The sequence below is a fragment of the Eubalaena glacialis genome, chromosome 3, assembly GCF_028564815.1.
Source record: "Eubalaena glacialis isolate mEubGla1 chromosome 3, mEubGla1.1.hap2.+ XY, whole genome shotgun sequence".
Lineage (NCBI taxonomy): Eukaryota > Metazoa > Chordata > Mammalia > Artiodactyla > Balaenidae > Eubalaena > Eubalaena glacialis.
Window position 1 is genome coordinate 157,945,448 of NC_083718.1, and position 24,811 is coordinate 157,970,258.

At 38.9% G+C, this 24,811-nt stretch overlaps 1 protein-coding gene across 1 annotated transcript in view; it reads left to right on the plus strand.

Moving 5' to 3' along the window:
* The window catches only part of ZSWIM5 (zinc finger SWIM-type containing 5), a 255,323-nt gene that overhangs the window by 177,047 nt on the left and 53,465 nt on the right, over positions 1 to 24,811 (plus strand). Inside the window, exon 2 of the mRNA XM_061186643.1 lies at positions 5,246 to 5,602. Coding sequence (XP_061042626.1) covers positions 5,246 to 5,602 — 357 coding nt within the window. The remainder of the gene's footprint in view (positions 1 to 5,245; positions 5,603 to 24,811) is intronic.

Genomic DNA, 24,811 nt, shown 5'->3' on the forward strand with positions numbered 1-24,811 from the left:
GAATTCTAACAGCACAGGAAGAAGGATCATCGGGCATGATGTGTCTCCTGATGTGATGTATTAGAAAGTATGCAACACAACCTGTGAAGTAATTTTACCAAAACCCTGAATCTGGTCAAGTCTCTCTAGAGCTAACTATTATTTTTCAGTAAATAATTGAAGGGGAGGAGGAAGGAGAAGGAACTTGTAGCTTAAGAGACATTATCAACCAAATGTAATATCTGGACCTTGTTTGTATTCTGATTTGAACAAACCTTTCCTGTTTTTTGCTCTGTTTTGTTTTTGAAGTCAGTTGTGGAAATCTGAATATTGGATATTTGATATTAAGGAATTATTAATTTTCAGTTCTTGTGGGACTTCCCTGGCGGTCCAGTGGTTAAGACTCTGTGCTTTCAATGCAGGGGGAGCAGGTTTTTGATCCCTGGTTGGGGAACTAAGATCCCACATGCTGCACAGGGTGGCACACACACACAAAAAAATTAAGTTCTTTTAGAAATGTATACCGAGGTATTTACTGACGAAAGGATATTTATGGGATTTACTTCAATATAATTAATTGAGGAGGACAGGGAAGGAGCTGGGAGAGGGTAAAGGTTAAACAAGTTTATCTTTGTATTGATAATTGTTGAAGCTGAGTGATGGATGTAGAGGACTCATTTTACAGGGTTCTCTCTACTTCTTTGTTTGAAAATGTCCAAATAAAAGAGTTAAAAGAGCACACAGTGGGTATTCAATATATACATGCTGATTCAATAGAAATTTTTTAAAATTAGGCTTCTACATCTTTGCTTAAATCAGCAGATTATTGATGGCAGTTAGGTTTGCAATGGGAAAGAAATACTACATTGAACCTCTATGTAGCTTTATTCTCAGGAGTAATTAATCTTGAAAAAAAGTGTTACTAGATTATAATAAGGGAAAAAGGAACTCCCAGCAAGGAAACTTCCACGGAGCCACCCAGAACCTTCTGCCTTTCAAATGGGCTTAGGCCTGGAGCATGAGCTATACCAGTGTTAATACAGCTGATGGAGCCCAAAGATTTGCCCAACTCAGATGAACATGTTCCCAAGAGCATCATGGACCTTAATCAAAGCCTCTAGGGAGCCATGTCTAACTAGCTTTTGAAAAATATTTTGCAGAAAGTTTCTCAGTTGTTTTAACATTGACGTGCTGTGGAGACAGATGGAATCTAAGTTGATATTCAACATTTTGTCTCTAGTTCCAGATTAACCTAGAAGTTCAAACCATTACCAATGCTATAAAAACTGAAATTGTAGAATTTCAGTAAACACAGTAGTTATTTTCTAATAATGTTTCTAGTTTTATAGTTGTTTTACAGTTTATATAAATGTGGTATTGATTGCCATACAACACAGTATTATACAGAGGCAGTATAATGTAATAGTTAAGAGTATGGGCTTTTGAGCCAGACTGCCTGGCTGTGAATCTTGGCTTTGCCACTTACTAGCAGAATGACCTTGAGCAAGTTACTTAACCTCTCTGTACTTGTTTCCTCATACATAAAATGGGAATAATAATAGTAACCAGTCAGGGTTTTCCAGAAAAACAGAATCAGTAGAAGATAACATATATACATATGTATGTATGTATATACATATATAGTATACGTTTCCAGGCCATCAGGCTGGAAATTCTTGGTCAGGATCTGATGCTACAGTCTTAAGGCGAAATTTCTTCTTTCACAGAGAAACCTCAGTTTTGCCTATAAGGCCTTTCAGCTGATTGGACAAAACCCACCCACGTTATTAAGGATAATTTCCTTTAGTTAAAGTCAGCTGATTGTAGATGTTAATCACATCTACAAAACACCTCCACAGCAACACCCAGATTAATTAGTATTTGATTGAATAACTGGGTTCTATAGCCTAGTCAAATTGACACATAAAGCTTACCATTATACCTACTATCAAACTCATAAAAATTGTGAAAATTTAATGAGTTAATGAATGTAAAATACTTAGAGCCGAACACATAGGAGGCACTCATAAAGGTTAGCTATTATTATATACTCTTTAAATCCCAAAAGTACTCTGGTTTTAGAAAAGATAATAAGATTTAGTGATAGTTACTATGAAATCATAATATATCTGTGCTAGATAGAACCTTGGAGGTCTTCTAGGCCAGCCTCTCATCTTAAAAATATGGAGGCCGAGGTCCAATCTGTTTCTCATAGTGCAGCCATAGTGATTTTGCTTTTTCACAGTAATGAACAGTATACAGAGAAAGCCCTGCCCTCATGCGGCTTACATCTTAATAAGATACCCATAGTTTCTGTCCCACCTCTAACCAATATTCTTATTCATTTTCATGCAGGAAGGGAATGAGAGAATTGGGTTCAGAGACTGTGCTACAGGCCAAGTGCCCCCAAGCAAGTAGAAACGTTTATACTCAACTTTTAGATTCAGAGGCTTGGAACCTAAGGTTTTCCCACATTGGCATCATTATCTTATTTGAAATTTTAAAGTAGTCCTTCTAGGGACTTCCCTGGTGGCGCAGTGGTTAGGAATCCGCCTGCCAGTGCAGGGGACGCGGATTCTAGCCCTGGTCTGGGAAGATCCCACATGCCACGGAGCAACTAAGCCCATGCGCCACGACTACTGAACCTGCACTCTAGAGCCCGCGAGCCACAACTACTGAGCCCGCGTGCCACAACTACTGAAGCCCGTGCACCTAGGGCCCGTGCTCCACAACAAGAGAAGCCACTGCAATGAGAAGCCCACGCACCACAACGAAGAATAGCCCCCGGCTCACCGCAACTAGAGAAAGCCCGCGCGCAGCAACGAAGACCCAACACAGCCAAAAATTAATTAATTAATTAATTTAAAATGAATAAAAATTAAAAAATAAAGTAGTCCTTCTATGGGGTCTCTTTTCATCAGGACTTAAGTCATTTCTCAAGAATATACTAAATACTCCTGAGGGCCTGAGGGAAATAAAAAATGTACTTTCTTAGCACCTGATTTTCAACCACTGTGAAACTTGGCCACTGGGGAAGTTGTCTCATTCCCTTGACATGAAGACCCATTAACAAAAACTGCATAAAAGCATGAATAATAAATCTGTAGGACATTTACAGTTCGACAAAGCACTTTTAAGAGCTAGGCAGAGCAAGTATTATTATCCCCACTTTATTAAGGAGGAAGCTTAGGCTCAAAGTTGTAAAGTGAGTCGCCCAGAACTACATAGTAAATAGCAGATTGTGGCTGCCTAATTCGTAGTGTAATGTGCTCTCTGTTGTGTTATTCTACTGGCTATGTCCAGGGGATAGAAATCTGGAGAAGAGTTACTTCTCAAATCTGCAGAAGGTTCTCTTCCTTAGTTCTAAAGTGAAGGCAGTCTTTAGCCATACTTAATCACATTTGAATATAACTTTTCTACTTTGCTTTGAACAAATGACAATCAATATTTTTAAATCTGCAACTAAGTTTAACTGAGAAAAAGCCTCTGTGAAGTTTTAAAAATATACCTGAAAGCTATGAAGTTAGCAAATTAATTTTGATATTTTTCTTACTCTGGAAATTAATCTTAACTTTTTCAGTAATGTGCACCTTTCTTTGGATTGGACCTAAATGTGCCTTTAGTAATGTTAATTTTGCTAGATTTTATGGGTATGCTTATAAATTTAGGACTTATTCTTACTTTAATTAGCCATAATTATCTGAAACTTGAACTTTGGAATGTTTTTTCTCCTCATTTTTTAATTCCGCCAGGTCACGATGGTAGCTCTGAAACTAACATATGCACCTTTTATTATTTGGCAAATATTTCTCCAACAAATATAAGATTATTTTAAATTGCTTTCCTATTCACAGTGTGGAGTGCAGTAAAACAAGAAAATCTATGAAATTAGCTTCACCTTTGTTCCTGTCTCTACTGTACCGTTTGGTATATTATATTGTAATCATTTATTTGTCTGTGGTTTTTGAGGATAAGGACTTTGTCATGGCATTTTCAGAGGTAGTGTAGTATAAATAAAAGAAAATAAACTTTGGAGTCAGTCAGACCTGGTTCCAAATCCTAGGTCTATCACTTTCCAGCTGAGGGCCCTTGGGCAAATTACTTAACCTCTGAGCCTCAGTTTACATACCTTTAAAATAAGGAAAATAATACCAACTTCATAAGGTTGTTATGAAAAATTATTAAATGCACCCAACACAGTTCTACTACATAATAGGTGCTTCACGAATATTTGATATTCCTCTCCTTTTCGTGTTAGCATCCCTAGGCTAACAGGGATACTTAAAAAAAAGTTTGTTAAAGTCTTATTAAACTTTTGTTGAATGACTGAATGATTGTTTGAATACATATTTTGTCAAAGAAGAATCATATTTAAAGAATAAACAGTTATTATAGAATGAATTTGCTACTGAATTTAACTTTTTTCAATTTAGTTGTAACTTAAAAATGTATTCTCTCTACATTTCAAAATTATTGGTGCTGTGTGCTAGTGAGTGGAGGTTAACACTGCATAGTCTCACTGCACCAAGCTCTCTGCTTTCTACGTCTTACGAGGCTTCTTGCCTTTTAGGTATTCCATGTGGTTACCATTTTGGAAGTGTTTGTTTTGAGGAAGAAATGTTGCCCTTATCTTCCTTGTCCTTCCTCGTGGCATCCTTTTGGTTTCTCTCGTTTATAACGCTCACCTTACTCTAGATTGTACTGACGTTATTTGTAGACTTGTCTTTGGCTACAAAGAGCTCAAAATCTACTACTGAGGTTCTTAACTTATTCAAGGTTCTTGAATAATCTTTTTGAGACTATGGTAAAAGGTATGAAATGTCCCCCCAGAAGAATGTACATATGTGCAAACAAAAGTTTTCTTATTAGTTCTGGAGGTTCATGGACTCCAGGGTAAGGACTCTTTTTCTAGATTGTGTGTTTCTTAAGAGCAATACCTGGGGGGACTTACCTGGTGGTCCAGTGGGTAAGACTCCGCGCTTCCAATGCAGGGGGCCCGGGTCTGCCGCCACTAAGAGCCCACATGCCGCAACTAAGACCCGGCGCAGCAAAAACAGATAGATAGATAGATAGATAGATAGATAGATAGATAGATATTTAAAAAAAAAAAAGCAATACCTGGGTTTCATTGATCTTTGACAGAGCCTACTGTGTATGTAGGAGATACTCAGCAAATAGTTTCTGAATTGATGAATTTAAATGCAAAATGAAAACCTTCAGGTTTCTTACTACAGAATCTCTAAACATGTCTTTTTTGTTTCCTTAGGCTTCCATCTCAGTGGCACAGTAACTGAGCCGGCCACTACTTCTGAACCAGCAGTGACTTATAAAGTTGCCATCAGTTTTGATCGATGCAAAATCACTTCAGTGGCGTGTGGCTGTGGGAACAAAGACATATTCTACTGTGCCCATGTGGTAGCGCTCTCACTCTACAGGATCCGTAAACCAGACCAAGTCAAACTGCGTCTTCCTATCTCAGAAACCCTTTTCCAGATGAATAGGGACCAGCTACAAAAGTTTATTCAGTATTTAATCACGGCACACCACACTGAAGTTCTTCCTACTGCACAGAAGCTGGCAGATGAGATTCTATCTTCCAACTCCAAAATCAACCAAGTAAACGGTAATTGTACAACATTTTTGTTGCTAAAAATATATTTTGTTGCTTTATTGCATGTTTAGAGGTTGGGATACATTTGCCATTGTAGTTCATTCTATCCAAACTATTTATTAACTCTGTTTCTTAAAGCAATCCAATTGTCACCTCATAAAGGTTTGGCAAAAAAGGACAGAGAATGTTAGAGTTACATATTGATCTAGTTTATGGACTTCATTTGTCCATACAATCCCTGCCCCAGGAGCCTGGGATATTCAGGAGTGAGAGAAAGCATAAAATAATTAGTGCCATTCAGTGAACTGAAATGGATATGAGAATTCCTTAACACTTCAGGAACCTGCATAGCATCAGGGTTATTCCAAAGAGCATCTGCTAGCATTGTGTTTATGAGCTATATAATGGGAGGGTTTATGGATGGAGAAAGATATTATGTTCACTTACTCATTCGACAAGTATATGTTGAGTACCTACACTGTGCAAGTGGTAGTGCTGATTGTTGAGAGCATAAAACAGACATGGTTCCTGCCTTCAAATAGCTTATAATCTAGTAGAAAAGACAGCTAAGTCTGAAATAAATGTTTGCCTTTATTATGAAGCCAGGCTGTAGATACTTAATCACAGGAAACCGTTGAAGAATTTTGAGAAGAGGAGCTATATGAGCCAGTTTTTCATTTTGTTGGTTAGGTCCTACTATGTTCCAGGCATCATGCAAGAGACTTTATACATGTTTATATATGTTAATTCATTTAGTTTTCAAAACTACCCTGTGAGGTAGGTATTATAACCATTTCCGTTTTATAAATAAGGAAATTATTTATAACCTAGGCTCACCTGATTTCAGAACTCAGGTTTTTAATGCTTCTCTATACTACCTCTCTATTTTTAGAAGAAACTTTGGTATTAGAGTGAACAAGGCAGTGAGACCAGATGAATGGCCTGTATAATACTATAGTATGTGCCAAAGGGCCTGCTTTTCCCAGTTGCCCAATAGAGCTAATCAAGTCCTACACACAGCCTCACCACTCCTCAGAAATAAGGATAGTCAGACAGGCTTCCAGGAACTCTTGCTAACTAGCCGAAATAATCTTCTGTTGGTTTATCCTCAAAGTTGTAGTGTTTACATGGTAACTGAGCTCTATTTGAGAGATACTGTTAAAGAGTAACTTTATATATATATCTTCTTATCCCACATAGGGAGGCTGTTCTATTTCTCTAGGCTCCTTAAGTCTAGAGTTCTTAGGGACCTGAGTTCAGATCCAGGTCTGTAACACCACAGCTGGGCTATGGCCTACTTTCGTGCATCATTCCCACTAGCTCTTTCTCAGAATTTTTGCCTATATCCAAGCTCTCTTGCCTTTTCTTGAACTAACCACCTTGGTTGAGTACCTGTATTGCACCTGCCTTGTTCATCACCACTGTCACCAAAGCAACCCTCTTTCCCCTTTACCACTGTGCTGAAGCAATCTTTATTCCTCGTTATACCTCCCATCTCAGCATCTTATTATTTGTCTGAAATTAGTCTAAGTTGCCACAGTGAACTTGAGATGTTATTCTCAACCTTCCCCAGGGACTACTACTTCTGTACCTGTGTTTATTCCAGACTAATATTAGCTTTCTACCCCAGGTTCCCTAGTATTCCACAAGGTCTTTCTTAATATATTTCTAATAACCAGTGCTGATATAGGCAATGATACTGAAAATGGTGAGGGGGAGGAGTGGATATATCTTAGAGGCAAATGGACTGGATTCAACATCCAGGTGTGTAGGATGGGTGGAGAGTGAAGAAGAGGAAGATGAGAAAAAACTCAGTTCCAGAATGTCCAGCTACGATGGCTGGATTTGACAATAATGTTGCCATTCACTTAGGGAATGTAAGGGGAGGGATAAATTTAGGAGGAAGACGAATTCAGTTTAAGTTTGAGGTGCTTGTAGAACACTTAGGTGAAGATTTCTGATACAAAATTGGGTATGTGGATCTGGAACTGAGGACAAAAGTCAGAATTTTGGAGTTATTAGCATAGAGATGATCTTTGAAGTCCTGTTTCTGTTCCCTGCTAGATCTATAAACACCTAGGACATCTTCCGTCTCCTCTCTCTCAAGCCCTACTCTTCACCAAAACAGACTTTAAAAAGCAGGAATAAAATTTCTAAAACTGCTAGCTACCTGCCTTTTTTTTTTTTTTTTTTAATTTAATTTTGGCTGTGTTGGGTCTTCGTTGCTGCATGTGGGCTTTCTCTAGTTGCGGTGAGCGGGGGCTACTCTTTGTTGTGGTGCGTGGGCTTCTCATTGCGGTGGCTTCTCTTGTTGTAGAGCACAGGCTCTAGGCGCGTGGGCTTCAGTAGTTGTGGCACACGGGCTCATTAGTTGTGGCTCATGGGCCCTAGAGTGCAGGCTCAGTAGTTGTGGCGCACGGGCTTAGTTGCTCCACGGCATGTGGGATCTTCCCAGACCAAGGCTCGAACCCGTGTCCCCTGCATTGGCAGGCGGATTCTTAACCACTGCTCCACCAGGGAAGCCCTAGCTACCTGCTTTTAATCCCAGGAATGGATCCAGGTATTGCTCTGCTCCTCATGTCCCTGAAAACTTTTATTAGTCCCTGTAAGTGGTTTTAGCTAGACTTTGCCTTGTCCCCTTTGGATTGGTGATTCAATTTGGACTATCTTTCCAACTCTTCATCTAGCACTGCTCCATGCTCTGTTTGTGATTTTCTCTGGTAACTCCATACCCCGAGATTCTCTGGCATATAGCATCCAGGCCAGGGCTTCAGTTGCTCTTTATCCATACAGAGAGTTTGGATACCAAGAGAAAATTATGATAACTTGAGGAGTTAGGTCAGGAACCATGTCTTACAAATTTCTGAGTCTCCATCACCAAGCATGGTACCTGGAAAATAATAAGGTTTTGTTGAATGAATACAGCCATGCATATACAGGTGATGAAACAGGGGCCAGTGTAGGAATTTGCAAAGTAGAATGAGAAATGAGGAGAAGCTAGCAAGTAACTATAAAATTGAGTTTTAAGTAAAAAATTGAATTTTAAGAAGTAAATGGTCAACAATGTTGAATATTGTGGAAGATACAGACCAGAACTAACAAACATAGAACAGCAATTTGGGGGAAATAGAGACTATGCAGAGAGAAGAAAACCTTGAAAAATTATTATTAATATCATCATAGGAATAGAAGAAGATGTTGTAACCATGAAATAAAAACTGGATACTATAAAAAGAAATTCACAGAACAGAAAGAACTAATGAATATTACAAATATAATGGCAAAAAAAATTATAAAACTAAGTGATGGAAAATAAAGGTAAGGAAAGTTCCTATAGAGTAGAGCAAAAAGACAAAGTTTTTTTAAAAAAAGAAGATGAAGAGATGAAAAATAGGAAGAAAAAAGGATGTTAAAGATTAAGAGAATGAGTCCTGGAATTCCGATGTTTGAAAAATAGGGATTCCAGAAATAGAAAACAGAGGTAAGGAATTCATCAATAAAATAATTAAAGAATGTTTTCTAGAACAAAAATGTGTGAGTTTCCAAAGTGAAAGGATTCCACTAAATGCCCAGCAATGGGAAAAGAAGAATCTTTTGAATAAATAAGGCTGGATCAATTGGAAATTCATTCTGGGAAAAAAAAACTTGATTCCTACCTCATGCCATACAGAAAAATTAATTGCCAATGAATTGCAGATATAAATGTGAAAAGTAAAACAATAAAGCATATAGGAGATAATATGAAAAAAATTTTCATGTTCTTGAGGTAAAAAAAATTTAAGTAGGAGAAGATTGGTAAGTTGGACTACATTAAAATTTTTAAACTTCCGTTTATCAAAAGGCACCATTAAGAGACTAAAAAGGCACGCAAATAGTGGGAGAAGATATTTACAATACATACAGCTGACAGAGGGCTTGTATCCTAAATACCTTAAGAACCCCTACAAATAGTAAAATGGACAGAGACACAAAAAGGCACTTGGCAAAAAGGATATCCAAGTGGCTAATAAACATATTAAAAGGCACTTTAACTAATTAGTAATCAGGGAAATGCAAATTAAAACCACAGTGAGATTCCACTACATAGCCACCAGAATGGCTAAATTTTTTAAACTATCAGTATCAAGTATTGGTGAGGATATTGAGCAACTGGAACTAATATATTGCAGGTAGGAGTGTAAATTGTTACAGTCACTTTGGGAAACTGTTGGGTATCATCTAACTCAAGTTGAACCTATGTGTACCCTACGACCCAGAAATTCTTCTCCTAGATGTCTACCCAGTGGAAATGAGTAGCATAATTTGTGAGAGCCTGAAATAGAAACAATCCAAATGTCCATCAGCAGTAGAATGGCTTAATAAATTAATATGTTCATGTAATGGAATACTATATATCAATGAAAATAAATTGTTTTGCTAAACATAATAATATGAGTGAATCTTACAAACATGATGTTGAGTGAAATAAGCCAGACACAAAAGAATAAATGTTGTATGATTCCATTTATGTAAAGTTCAAAAACAAGTCCCTAGTGTTAGAAGTCAGGTTAGTGGTTAATTTGGGAGAGGAGGAAGGGAGATGGTGTTTGCAAAGGGGCTTCTAGGCTGCTGGTAGTATTCTATTTTCTTGACTTCAGTGATAGTTATTATAATCACTATGTGATAATTCATCAAGCTTTACAATTAAGATTTGTGCACTTTTCATAATTCATATTTCAATTAAAATTTCTAAATTTAATTTAAAAAGCTGTGTGTGTGTTTGTGTGTATGCATGCATATGTGTATACACATATGTGTATGTACAGAACAAAAAGATGGGAAGAAAATACACCATGATATTAACAAGGGAACTTATGGCTGGAGGCACTATGAGTGGATTTTTATTTTCTTTATTCTTTAGTATATTTTCTACGATAAGCATGTATTGTTTTTATAATTTAAAAAAGGATGTTTAAGAATGAAAGAAAAATTGATTCCACAGACTTATCAGTTCCCTCAGGACAGGTCTCACTGTTACAGTCTTAATGCTAACTTGGAGCCTCAACCCACATGATAGTTTGTTTAATAATTATTTATAAAAACATCCTTTTATTTTATCTTCACTTGTTACCGTTTGTCTTATAATCCTGTGGAAATTTTCATACGAAAATGTCAAAGTATCATATATATTGACCAAGTCCACTTTACCACTACTGAGGGTAATTAGTTTCACACTCCTCTCTTTTTATAAAAAGACTAAAATGTTCTAACCAGTGAACACATATAGGGATATATTTATCTTTTGTTTTTAACCAAAGGATCATTTTTTTTTTTTAAGATTTTGCCTGGGAGTTAGTGAGAGAGCTAGAGAAGCTGGTTGTGAACTCCAGGCCTGGTTTATCTAGTTAAAATTATCTTTGTTCTTATTCGTTCATTCCTAAATGCTGTACCCTTCTCTGCTATCTGACCTTTAATGTTGCTATTTCTTAAAAATTAATCTTAAATTTTCTCCTCTTTTTCTATATGATCTCTGCAATCTCAGCTACCTCCTTTACCTTAATGTCATCTATGTATTATGACTCACAGATTTACTTCTCCTATATCCAACTGACTATTCTATATCAAAGACATCCCCAAATCAACATATCCAAACATGAATTTATCTTCTTCCTCAAACTTGCACGATAAATAGCACCACCATCTAGCCATTGGATCATGATAGAACACTTTATTTCTCATAATCCACATGCATTCCAGTGCAAGACCTGTTAATTTTACCTCTCAAATATCTTTCATCATTTTCCACTTCCCTCTGTTGATACTGTCATCACCCTAAATAAAACCACTATAATCTCCCACCTAAATTGCTACTATAGCCTTCTAACTGATCTTTCCATAGCCACTGTTGCTCCCTTCTATTCCATTCTCCACACAGCCATCCAAAGTAACTTTTCTATAACTACAGATTTTGTCATATCACTTCTTGTTTAAAATCCTTCAATGGCCTCCTGTTGCACTTAGGGTAAAATCCAAATTTCATACGGCCTACAAAACCTTGCATGATCTGGCTTTTGCCTTCATTTTCACATGATATTCCCTCTCCTTGGAATACTCTTCCTATCCTCTCCCCCTTGTTATAGATGTACTTAATTACCACAATGATTTATGGCTTCATGCTTTTTTGAGCAAAAAATACACACAGTATTTCCTCCACTCTCTGCCCGGCTAACTCTTATTCATTCCTCAATTATTCACTTAAATGTCACTTTCTCGGGGAAAACTTATTTGACCTTTCTTTACACACAGATATGTACCTGGGTGATTATTTGCTTGACATCCCTTTCCCCAACTAGTCTATCAGCTCCACAAGGACAGGGACTATGTCTGCTTATTTAACACTGTCTATCCAGTGTTTGGCACAGGCCCCTGGCACATAGGAGGCTCTCAATAAATATTGAATAAACGGAAATGTCTTAGAAAATCCTTCTCGGGCCTTTTGAGTTTTTTTCCGGCCGTGCCTCAAGGCTTGCAGGATCTTAGTTCCCAGACCAGGGATCCAACACAGGCCCTCGGCAGTAAGAGCCCGAGTCTTCACCACTGGACCGCCAGGGAACTCCCATGACTTTGATTTCTTCAACAGCCACACCAGCTCCATATAGACTGTTACCTGGACGTCTCAAATACTGACTTACTCCCTTTTTTTTTCTGCAAGCACCCATTTTGGCAGCTCAGTTTCTTGTCTCCTGGGTTCCTTATAGACCAGAAAACATTTACACAGTTTACCTTCCTTTCTTTGCTATCAGATAAACAAACCCTTTTGAAGTTTTAGGTGAAATTTTACTGTTAATAACTCTCTAGGCTTTGCCTTATCCTAGCCTAGTGTAAGGTACCTAATGCCGTGCCTGGCACATAGTAGGGGCCTAATCACTGCTTGCCGTTATTATAATTTTGAGCTCTCATTTTCAAAATCCCCTCCTGGTATTCCAGCAGTAATTGCGCTATCCCAGAAGTTTTCCATCATGTGCACACTCGGTATTAATAAACTGTGCCTGATTTCTTCCACAGCTGCTGCTACTACCACCAGCTGGGCCCAAAAGATTCACCAATTTGCTCCATACCCCTTCAAATCCTTAGAGGCGGTGTCACTCCACACCTCCAATCTGTTGACTAAGGCTAGCTCCCCTGGGAGACTGGGTCCTGCTCCTGATTTTTCTTTTTCTAGTTGAACCACCCAAGGGTAAGAATTGGTATTCAAACCATCTCTGCCCCTTGCTTTTGGAGCACCATTGCTATTCTTTCCTCATCAGCAAGGTACTCAGAGGCCCAATCCTTGGTTTATACCTAGTCTATCTTATTTTATCTCAGTTCCATCTCTGTAGAGCTAGTGAAAACTAGAATCAGAAGTGAGACTCTGTAATCTGCATTTTTAACAACAAACCCCAAGTGATTAACATTTGAGAATCACTGTACTGGTGGGAACTCTTGTTATTCTCACTGTGCGGAAAATTCATTATTCTGACTTACCTTATATTCTGTGTGGTAGAATAAACCAAGAAAGGATTTGGCTATTTTCAGACACACCATCCAGCTTACATTCAGGGTCTGAAACCAGGTGGTAGATCACAGCAATATGAGGCTAGAGGCCAAAGTATAGCTTTGTAGTGAAGAACAAGACTTTGAAGAGAGACCAACATATAGATTCTAACTCATATACTTTCCATCTGTTATATTACTTACCTGTATAAGCTTTAGTTGTTTTCGCTTTAAAATTAGGATAATAATGCCACCTCATAGATTTGTTAGGAGAGTTCACTAGAATATACTCAACAGATATTCGTTGAGCATCTACTATGTGGCAGGCACTGTTCACATGTTGCAAATATACCAGGAAATAAAACAACTTATGCCCACAAGGAGCATACATTCTAGTGGGGATGTGTATAAAAAGTGCTTAGACTCTGGCGTGGAGGAAGCATTCAATGAATGGCTGTTATTAACAAATATTTAAGGATAAGGAGTGTATTTGTTTTTCTTTGCCACTTTCAGTTTACAGAAAAAGTATAGGATATATTATTTGCCCACCTGGAGCTTAAATCAAGGTGGTCAATAGGACAAACGTTTGTTCATTCTATAAATATTAACTCAGTGCTGTAATGATCCAGACACTGTGAGGTATAAAAATGAATCTGTACACTAGTCTTTAAAAACTTCAATTTAGTTGGGAATATATGAGAAGTGCACAATTCCAACGTAAAAGAAAATGCAAACAGGTCTTCTGAATAGCCAAAGCGATCTTTTTTAAAAATAAATAAATAAATAAATATATATATATATATATATATATCTTTAACATCTTTATTGGAGTATAATTGCTTTACAATGGTGTGTTAGTTTCTGCTTTATAACAAAGTGAAGCAGTTATACATATATATATGTCCCCGTATCTCTTCTCTCTTGCGTCTCCCTCCCTCCCATCCTGCCTATCCCCTGCCTCTAGGTGGTCACAAAGCACCGAGCTGATCTCCCTGTGCTATGCGGCTGCTTCGCACTAGCTAACTATTTTATGTTTGGTAGTGTATATATGTCCATGCCGCTCTCTCACTTTGTCACAGCTTACCCTTCCCCCTCCCCGTATCCTCAAGTCCATTCTCTAGTAGGTCTTCGTCTCTATTCCCGTCTTGCCCCGAGGTTCTTCATGACCTTTTTTTTTTTTTTTTTTAGATTCCATATATATGTGTTAGCATACAGTATTTGTTTTTCTCTTTCTGACTTCACTCTGTGTGACAGACTCTAGGTCCATCCACCTCACTACAAATAACTCAATTTCGTTTCTTTTTATGGCTGAGTAATATTCAATTGTATATATGTGCCACATCTTCTTTATCCATTCATCTGTCGATGGACACTTAGGTTGCTTCCATGTCCTGGCTATTGTAAATAGAGCTGCAGTGAACACTGTGGTACATGACTCTTTTTGAATTATGGTTTTCTCAGGGTATATGCCCAGTAGTGGGATTGCTGGGTCGTATGGTAGTTCTATTTTTAGTTTTTTAAGGAGCCTCCATACTGTTCTCCATAGTGGCTGTATCAGTTTACATTCCCACCAACAGTGCAAGAGGGTTCCCTTTTCTCCACACCCTCTCCAGCATTTATTGCTTATAGATTTTTTGATGATGGCCATTCTGACTGGTGTGAGATGATATCTCATTGTACTTTTGCTTTGCATTTCTCTAATGATTAATGATGTTGAGCATTCTTTCATGTGTTTGTTGGCAATCTGTATATCTTCTTTAGAGAAATGTCTGTTTAGGTCTTCTGCCCATTTTTGGATTGGGTTGTTTGATTTTTTAATATTGAGCTTCATGAGCTGTTTGTATATTTTGGAGATTAATCCTTTGCCCATTGATTCATTTGCAAATATTTTCTCCCATTCTGAGGGTTGTCTTTTCATCTTGTTTATGGTTTCCTTTGCTGTGCAAAAGCTTTTAAGTTTCATTAGGTCCCATTTGTTTATTTTTGGTTTTATTTCCATTTCTCTAGGAGGTGGGTCAAAAAGGATCTTGCTGTGATTTATGTCATGGAGTGTTCTGCCTATGTTTTCCTCTAAGAGTTTGATAGTGTCTGGCCTTACATTTAGGTCTTTAATCCATTTTGAGTTCATTTTTTGTGTATGGTGTTAGGGAGTGTTCTAATTTCATTCTTTTACATGTAGCTGTCCAGTTTTCCCAGCACCACTTATTGAAGAGACTGTCCTTTCTCCACTGTATATTCCTGCCTCCTTTATCAAGAATAAGGTGACCATATGTGCATGGGTTTATCTCTGGGCTTTCTATCCTGTTCCATTGATCTATATTTCTGTTTTTGTGCCAGTACCATACTGTCTTGATTACTGTAGCTTTGTACTATAGTCTGAAGGCAGGGAGCCTGATTCCTCCAGCTCTGTTTTTCTTTCTCAAGATTGCTTTGGCTGTTTGGGGCCTTTTGTGTTTCCATACAAATTGTGAAATTTTTTGTCCTAGTTCTGTGAAAAATGCTGTTGGTAGTTTGATAGGGATTGCATTGAACCTGTAGATTGCTTTGGGTAGTAGAGTCATTTTCACAATGTTGGTTCTTCCAATCCAAGAACATGGTATATCTCTCCATCTATTTGTATCATCATTAATTTCTTTCATCAGTGTCTTATAATTTTCTGCATACAGGTCTTTTGTCTCCTTAGGTAGGTTTATTCCTAGATATTTTATTCTTTTTGTTGCAATGGTAAATGGGAGTGTTTTCTTAATTTCACTTTCAGATTTTTCATCATTAGTGTACAGGTATGCAAGAGATTTCTGTGCATTAATTTTGTATCCTGCTACTTTACCAAATTCATTGATTAGCTCTAGTAGTTTTCTATGTCATGTCATCTGCAAACAGTGACAGCTTTACTTCTTCTTTTCCAATTTGGATTCCTTTAATTTCTTTTTCTTCTCTGATTGCTGTGGCTAAAACTTCCAAAACTATGTTGAATAATAGTGGTGAGAGTGGGCAACCTTGTCTTTTTCCTGATCTTAGAGGAAATGGTTTCAGTTTTTCACTGTTGAGGACGATGTTGGCTGTGGGTTTGTCATATATGGCCTTTATTATGTTGAAGAAAGTTCCCTCTATGCCTACTTTCTGGAGGGTTTTTATCATAAATGGATGTTGAATTTTGTCGAAAGCTTTTTCTGCATCTATTGAGATGATCATATGGTTTTTCTCCTTCAATTTGTTAATATGGTTTATCCCAATGCTTGATCTGCGTATATTGAAGAATCCTTGCATTCCTGGGATAAACCCCACTTGATCATAGTGTATGAGCCTTTTAATGTGCTGTTGGATTCTGTTTGCTAGTATTTTGTTGAGGATTTTTGCATCTATGTTCATCAGTGATATTGGCCTGTAGTTTTCTTTCTTTGTGACATCTTTGTCTGGTTTTGGTATCAGGGTGATGGTGGCCTCGTAGAATGAGTTGGGGAGTGTTCCTCCCTCTGCAATATTATGGAAGAGTTTGAGAAGGATAGGTGTTAGCTCTTCTCTAAATGTTTGATAGAATTCGCCTGTGAAGCCATCTGGTCCTGGGCTTTTGTTTGTTGGAAGATTTTTAATCAGTTTCAATTTCAGTGCTTGTGATTGGTCTGTTCATATTTTCTATTTCTTCCTGGTTAACTCTAGGAAGGTTGTGCTTTTCTAAGAATTTGTCCATTTCTTCCAGGTTGTCCATTTTATTAGCATATTGTTGCTTGTAGTAATCTCTCATGATCCTTTGTATTTCTGCAGTGTCAGTTGTTACTTCTCCTTTTTCATTTCTAATTCTATTAATTTAAGTCTTCTCCCTTTCATTCTTGATGAGTCTGGCTAGTGGTTTACCAATTTTGTTTATCTTCTCAAAGAACCAGATTTTAGTTTTATTGATCTTTGCTATCGTTTTCTTCATTTCTTTTTCATTTATTTCTGATCTGATCTTTATGATTTCTTTCCTTCTGCTAACTTTGCGGGTTTTTTGTTCTTCTTTCTCTAATTGCTTTAGGTGTAAGGTTAGGTTGTTTATTTGAGATGTTTCTTGTTTCTTAAGGTAGGATTGTATTGCTATAAACGTCCCTCTTAGAACTGCTTTTGCTGCATCCCATAGGTTTTGGGTCGTCGTGTTTTCATTCTCATTTGTTTCTAGGTATTTTTTGATTTCCTCTTTGATTTCTTCAGTGATCTCTTGGTTATTAAGTAGTGTATTGTTTAGCCTCCATGTGTTAGTATTTTTTACAGATTTTTTCCTGTAATTGATATCTAGTCTCATAGCATTGTGGTCAGAAAAGATACTTGATATTATTTCAATTTTCTTAAATTTACCAAGGTTTGATTTGTGACCCAAGATATGATCTATCCTGGAGAATATTCCATGAGCACTTGAGAAGAATGTGTATTCTGTTGTTTTTGGATGGAATGTCCTATAAATATCAGTGAAATCCATCTTGTTTAGTGTATCATTTAAAGCTTGTGTTACCTTATGTATTTTCATTTTGGATGATCTGTTCATTGGTGAAAGTGGGGTGTTAAAGTCCCCTACTATGTTTGTGTTACTGTCGATTTCCCCTTTTATGGCTGTTAGTATTTGCCTTATGTATTGAGGTGCTCCTATGTTGGGTGCATAAATATTTACAACTGTTATATCTTCTTCTTGGATTGATCCCTTGATCATTATGTAATGTCCTTCTTTGTCTCTTGTAATAGTCTTTGTTTTAAAGTCTATTTTGTCTGATATGAGAATTGCTACTCCAGCCTTCTTTTGATTTCCATTTGCATGGAATATCTTTTTCCATCCCCTCACTTTCAGTCTGTATGTGTCCCTAGGTCTGAAGTGGGTCTCTTGTAGACAGCATATATACAGGTCTTGTTTTTGTATCCATTCAGGCAGTCTATGTCTTTTGGTGGGAGCATTTAATCCATTTACATTTAAGGTAATTATCGATATGTATGTTCCTATTACCATTTTCTTACTTGTTTTGGGTTTATTGTTGTAGGTCCTTTCCTTCTCTTGTGTTTCCTGCCTAGAGAAGTTCCTTTAGCATTTGTTGTAAAGCTGGTTTGGTGGTGCTGAATTCTCTTAGCTTTTGCTTGTCTGTAAAGCTTTAAATGTCTCTGTCAAATCTGAATGAGATCCTTGCTGGGTAGAGTAATCTTGGTTGTAGGTTTTTCTCCTTCATCACTTTAAATATGTCCTGCCATTCCCTTCTGGCTTGCAGAGTTTCTGCTGAAAGACCAGCTGTTAACCTTATGGGGATTCCCTTACGTGTTATTTGTTGTTTTTCCCTTGCTGCTTTTAATATTTGTTCTTTGTATTTAATTTTTGATAGTTTGATTAATATGTGTCTTGGCGTGTTTCTCCTTGGATTTATCCTGTATGGGACTCTCTGTGCTTCCTGGACTTGATTAACTATTTCCTTTCCCATATTAGGAAAGTTTTCAACTATAATCTCTTCAAATATTTTCTCAGTCCCTTTCTTTTTCTCTTCTTCTTCTGGGACCCCTATAATTCGAATGTTGGTGCGTTTAATGTTGTCCCAGAGGTCTCTGAGACTGTCCTCAATTCTTTTCATTCTTTTTTCTTTATTCTGCTCTGCAGTAGTGATTTCCACTATTTTATCTTCCAGGTCACTTATCCGTTCTTCTGCCTCAGTTATTCTGCTATTGATCCCTTCTAGAGAATTTTTAATTTCATTTATTGTGTTGTTCATCACTCTTTGTTTGCTCTTTAGTTCTTCTAGGTCCTTGTTAAACGGTTCTTGTATTTTCTCCATTCTATTTCCAAGATTTTGGATCATCTTTACTATCATTATTCTGAATTCTTTCTCAGGTAGACTGCCTATTTCCTCTTCATTTGTTAGGTCTGGTGGGGTTTTGCCTTGCTCCTTCATCTGATGTGTGTTTCTCTGTCTTCTCATTTTGCTTAACTTACTGTGTTTGGGGTCTCCTTTTCGCAGGCTGCAGGTTCATGGTTTCCGTTGTATTTGGTGTCTGTCCCCAGTGGCTAAGGTTGGTTCAGTGGGTTGTGTAGGCTTCCTGGTGGAGGGGACTAGTGCCTGTGTTCTGGTGGATGAGGCTGGATCTTGTCTTTCTGGTGGGCAGGTCCATGTCCCGTGGTGTGTTTTGGGGTGTCTGTGACCTTATTATTATTTTAGGCTGCCTCTGTGCTAATGGATGGGGTTGTTTTCCTGTCTTGCTAGTTGTTTGGCCTAGGGTGTTCAGCACTGTAGCTTGCTGGTTGTTGAGTGGAGCTGGGTCGTGGCGTTGAGATGGCGATCTCTGGGAGATTTTTGCCGTTTGATATTACATGGAGCTGGGAGGTCTCTTGTGGACCAGTGTCCTGAACTTGGCTCTCCCACCTCAGAGACACAGCCCTGACGCCTGACTAGAGCACCAAGAGCCTGCCATCCACACGGCTCAGAATAAAAGGGAGGAAAAAAAAAAAAAAAGAAAGAAAGAAGAAGATAAAATAAAATAAAATAAAATAAGGTAAAATAAAATAAAGTTATTAAAATAAAAAATAATTATTAAAAAAAATTTTTTCAAGTAATAAAAAAAAAAAGAAAGAAAGAAGAGAGCAACCAAACCAAAAAACAAATCCACCAATGATAACAAGTGCTATAAAGTATACTAAAAAAAAAGAACGAAACATCGGACAGACAGAACCCTAGGACAAATGGTAAAAGCAAAGCTATACAGACAAAAATCACACGCAGAAGCATACCCATACACACTCACAAATAGAGAAAAAGGGGAAAAAATATATATATATCATTGCTCCCAAAGTCCACCTCCTCAATTTGGGATGATTCGTTGTCTATTCAGGTATTCCACAGATGCAGGGTACATCAAGTTGATTGTGGAGATTTAATCCGCTGCTCCTGAGGCTGCTGGGAGAAATTTCCCTTTCTCTTCTTTGTTCACACAGCTCCTGGGGTTCAGCTTTGGATTTGGACCCGCCTCTGCGTGTAGGTCGCCTGAGGCCGTCTGTTCTTTGCTCAGACAGGACGGGGTTAAAGGAGCAGTTGATTCGGGGGCTCTGGCTCACTCAGGCCAGGGGGAGGGAGGGGTACGGATGCGGGGTGAGCCTGCGGCGGCAGAGGCCGTCATGACATTGCAACAGCCTGAGGCGCACCGTGTGTTCTCCCAGGGAAGTTGTCCCTGGATCATGGGACCCTGGCAGTGGCGGGCTGCACAGCCTCCCAGGAGGGGAGGTGTGGACAGTGACCTGTGCTTGCACACAGGCTTCTTGGTGGCTGCAGCAGCAGCCTTAGCGTCTCATGCCCATTTCTGGGGTCCGCGCTGATAGCCGCGGCTCGTGCCCATCTCTGGAGCTCCTTTAAGCAGTGCTCTTAATCCCCCCTCCTCGCGCACCAGGAAACAAAGAGGCAAGAAAAAGTGTCTTGCCTCTTTGGCAGCTCCAGACTTTTTCCCGGACTCCCACCCACCTAGCTGTGGCGCACTAGCCCTCTTCAGGCTGTGTTCACCTAGCCAACCCCAGTCCTCTCCCTGGGATCCGACCTCCGAAGCCTGAGCCTCAGCTCCCAGCGCCCGCCTGCCCCAGCAGGTGAGCAGACAAGCCTCTCAGGCTGGTGAGTGCTGGTCGGCACCTATCCTCTGTGCAGGAATCTCTCCGCTTTGCCCTCCACACCCCTGTGGCTGCGCTCTCCTCCATGGCTCCAAAGCTTCCCCCCTCCGCCACCTGCAGTCTCCGCCCACGAAGGGGCTTCCTAGTGTGTGGAAACCTTTCCTCCTTCACAACTCCCTCACACTGGTGCAGGTCCTGTCCCTATTCTTTTGTCTCTGTTTTTTCTTTTTTCTTTTGCCCTACCCAGGTACGTGGGGAGTTTCTTGCCCTTTGGGAGTTCTGAAGTCTTCTGCCAGCGTTCAGTAGGTGTTCTGTAGGAGTTGTTCCACATGTAGATGTATTTCTGATGTATTTGTGGGGAGGAAGGTGATCTCCACGTCTTACTCTTCTGCCATCTTGAAGCTCCCCCCCAAAAGCAATCTTGAGAAAGAAAAATGGAGCTGGCGGAATCAGGCTCCCAGACTTCAGACTACACTACAAAGCTACAGTAATCAAGACAGTATGGTACTGGCACAAAAACAGAAATATAGATCAATGGAACAGGATAGAAAGCCCAGAGATAAACCCACACACATATGGTCACCTTATCTTTGATAAAGGAGGCAAGAATATACAGTGGAGAAAAGACAGCCTCTTCAATAAGTGGTGCTGGGAAAACTCGACAGCTACATGTAAAAGAATGAAATTACAACACTCCCTAACACCATACACAAAAAATGAACTCAAAATGGATTAAAGACCTAAATGTAAGGCCAGACACTATCAAACTCTTAGAGGAAAACATAGGCAGAACACTCCATGACATAAATCACAGCAAGATCCTTTTTGACCCACCTCCTAGAGAAATGGAAATAAAACCAAAAATAAACAAATGGGACCTAATGAAACTTAAAACTTAAAACTTCATTTGCAAATGAAGCAACTAACAAAGATTAATCTCCAAACTTTAGACACAGCTCATGCAGCTCAATATCAAAAAAGAAACAACCCAATCCAAAAATGGGCAGAAGACCTAAATAGACATTTCTCTAAAGAAGATATGCAGATTACCAACAAACACATGAAAGGATGCTCAAGATTACTAATCATTAGAGAAATGCAAATCAAAACTACAATGAGGTATCACCTCACACCAGTCAGAATGGCCATCATCTAAAAATCTACAAACAATAAATGCTGTAGAGGGTGTGAAGAAAAGGGAACCCTCTTTCACTGTTGATGGGAATGTAAATTGATACAGCCACTATGGAGAACAGTATGGAGGTTCCTTAAAAAACTAAAAATAGAATTACCATATGACCCAGCAATCCCACTTTTCTCAGGGCATATACCCTGAGAAAACCATAATTCAAAAAGAGTCATGTACCACAATGTTCATTGCAGCTCTGTTTACAATAGCCAGGACATGGAAGCAACCTAAATGTCCATCGACAGATGAATGGATAAAGAAGATGTGGCACATACATACAATGGAATATTACTCCGCCATAAAAAGAAATGAAATTGAGTTATTTGTAGTGCGGTGGATGGACCTAGAGTCTGTCATACAGAGTGAAGTAAGTCAGAAAGAGAAAAACAAATACCGTACGCTAACACATATATATGGAATCTTAAAAAAAAAAAAAAATGGTCATGAAGAACCTCGGGGCAAGACGGGAATAAAGATGCAGACCTACTAGAGAATGGACTTGAGGATATGGGGAGGGCAAGGGTAAGCTGGGACAAAGTGAGAGTGTGGCATGGACATATATACGCTACCAAATGTAAAATAGCTAGCTAGTGGGAAGCAGCCGCATAGCACAGGGAGATCAGCTTGGTGCTTTGTGACCACCTAGAGGGGTGGGATAGGGAGGGTGGGCGGGAGACACAAGAGGGAGGAGATATGGGGATATATGTATATGTATAGCTGATTCACTTTGTTATAAAGCAGAAACTAACACACCATTGTAAGTCAATTATACTCCAATAAAGATGTTAAAAAAATGCAACAGGTCTTTAAGAGAAGTAATTATAAAGTACTAGGAAGAGTGTTACTGCCTTTTTATGCATATGAGCATAAGATGGACATAGTTTTGACAGGTGGCAATGGGGTATGTGGCTAATTCAGTGAGGGGGTAAAAAAGTCCTGCCAAGTGAACTAAGCAGTAGGTGAGTTTTGGCAGCATTTGCCTCTCTGTATACTTACTTTATGGTTTCCATTTCTCATTGCAGCCGTGACTATAGAGCTGAGGCAATATTGACGAGAAGAAGTGTTTTTTGGCCAAAGAACAGGTTGTGGGGAGAGGAAGGGAAGTAAAGGATAAAAGCATAAGTAAAGTCATAAGAAAATGTCATTGACTTCTGCGAATACTAAGTTTCTAGCTGAAACATAGCATAAGTATAGGAAAGCCAAGGTTAGAAATGAAAGGGCCTGACCAGGGAGGGCCCTGAATGCTAAGCTAAATTTGAACTTCATTTATTAAGAATAGTTTATCACTGAAGACTTAAGAATAGTTTATCACTGAGCAGGGAAGTGATATGATCAGAACTTGGTTTAGAATACTACATTTGAAGAAAAGTAGCATATAGTAGATTCCATAAACTGGATGCTTATAGTGTTAATTAGTATTTATAGAATAAATTAATGTGTGAGCCCTCCTGATTCCCTGGAGAATAAGATGCACTAAAAAAGCTTAGCAGGAGCCTCCCAGGTGGCACAGTGGTTAAGAATCCGCCTGCCAATGCAGGGGACACGGGTTTGAGCCTTGGTCCGGGAAGATCCCACATGCCGCGGAGCAACTAAGCCCATGTGCCACAACTACTGAGCCTGCACTCTAGAGCCCGCGAGCCACAACTATTGAGCCCTCGTGCCACAACTGCTGAAGCCCACGCACCTAGAGCCCATGTTCTGCAACAAGAGAAGCCACCGCAATGAGAAGCCTGCGCGCCACAACAAAGAGTAGCCCCCACTCACTGCAACTAGAGAAAGCCCATGTGCAGCAATGAAGACCCAACACAGCAAAAATAAATAAATAAATAAATTTATTTTAAAAAGCTTAGCAGAAGAGCAGCTTTTCTCTGCAGATTTCATTTAAGCAAGGCTTTGATATAAGAGTACAAGAAGGTTGGTAGACGTACTGATGAAACACAACATGAATTTGTAACCAACTGCATGACCACACCTAATAGAGTATTGACTTACAGTCTTTTGTCACTTGGAGACAGGGTTCTAAAAACTTCTCATAGGACTCTGTCTTTGAGAAAGTGACAGAAGAAGATTCAGTTTTCATTCCACAAATATTTCCTGGGTGCTTGTCATATTACCAGCACTGTGCTATAGGTAATTCAACTGTGAGCAAGGAGCTAACAGGCTACTAGGGGAGAGGGATGCATAAATAACTAAAACTGTGTTTTAAGTGATGTTGCTGAGGTAAGCCTAGATATGAAAGATATCTTGAGTGGAAATTTGTAAAATTATATCACCAGGTATATAACTCCGCCTGTGCTTCAGGGGCAAGTTTCTTTTTTTCTTTTTTTTTTTTTTTTGTGGCTGCATTGGGTCTTCGTTGCCGCGCGCGGGCTTTCTCTAGTTGTGGTGAGCGGGGGCTACTCTTTGTTGTGGTGAGCGGGCTTCTCATTGCAGTGGCTTCTCTAGTAGCAGAGCATGGGCTCTAGGTATGTGGGCTTCAGTAGTTGCAGCACGCAGGCTCAGTAGTTGTGGCTCGTGGGCTCTAGAGCACAGGCTCAGTAGTTGTGGTGTACAGGTTTAGTTGCTCCACGGCATGTGGGATCTTCCTGGACCAGGGCTTGAACCCGTGTCCCCTGCATTGGCAGGAGGATTCTTAACCACTGGGCCACCAGGGAAGTCCCCAGGGGCAAGTTTCTAGAAATTTAGAAGTGTTGACACCACTTGAGAAGCTACAATTTTATAGTGAACTTTAAAAAGAGAATTTTTTATTTTCTAAGAAAGTATTTTTTAATTTTAAAATAATATGTGTGCTTTAAGGATTATTTGAACTTCATAGAAAAACAAAAAAGAAGAAAAAATGTCATTCTCTTAGGGAAAAAAAAATACATCACTATTTTCATGTTTGTGTATTTCCTTCTGGGCTTTTTCCCCCAGGATGGTATTTGTAGAC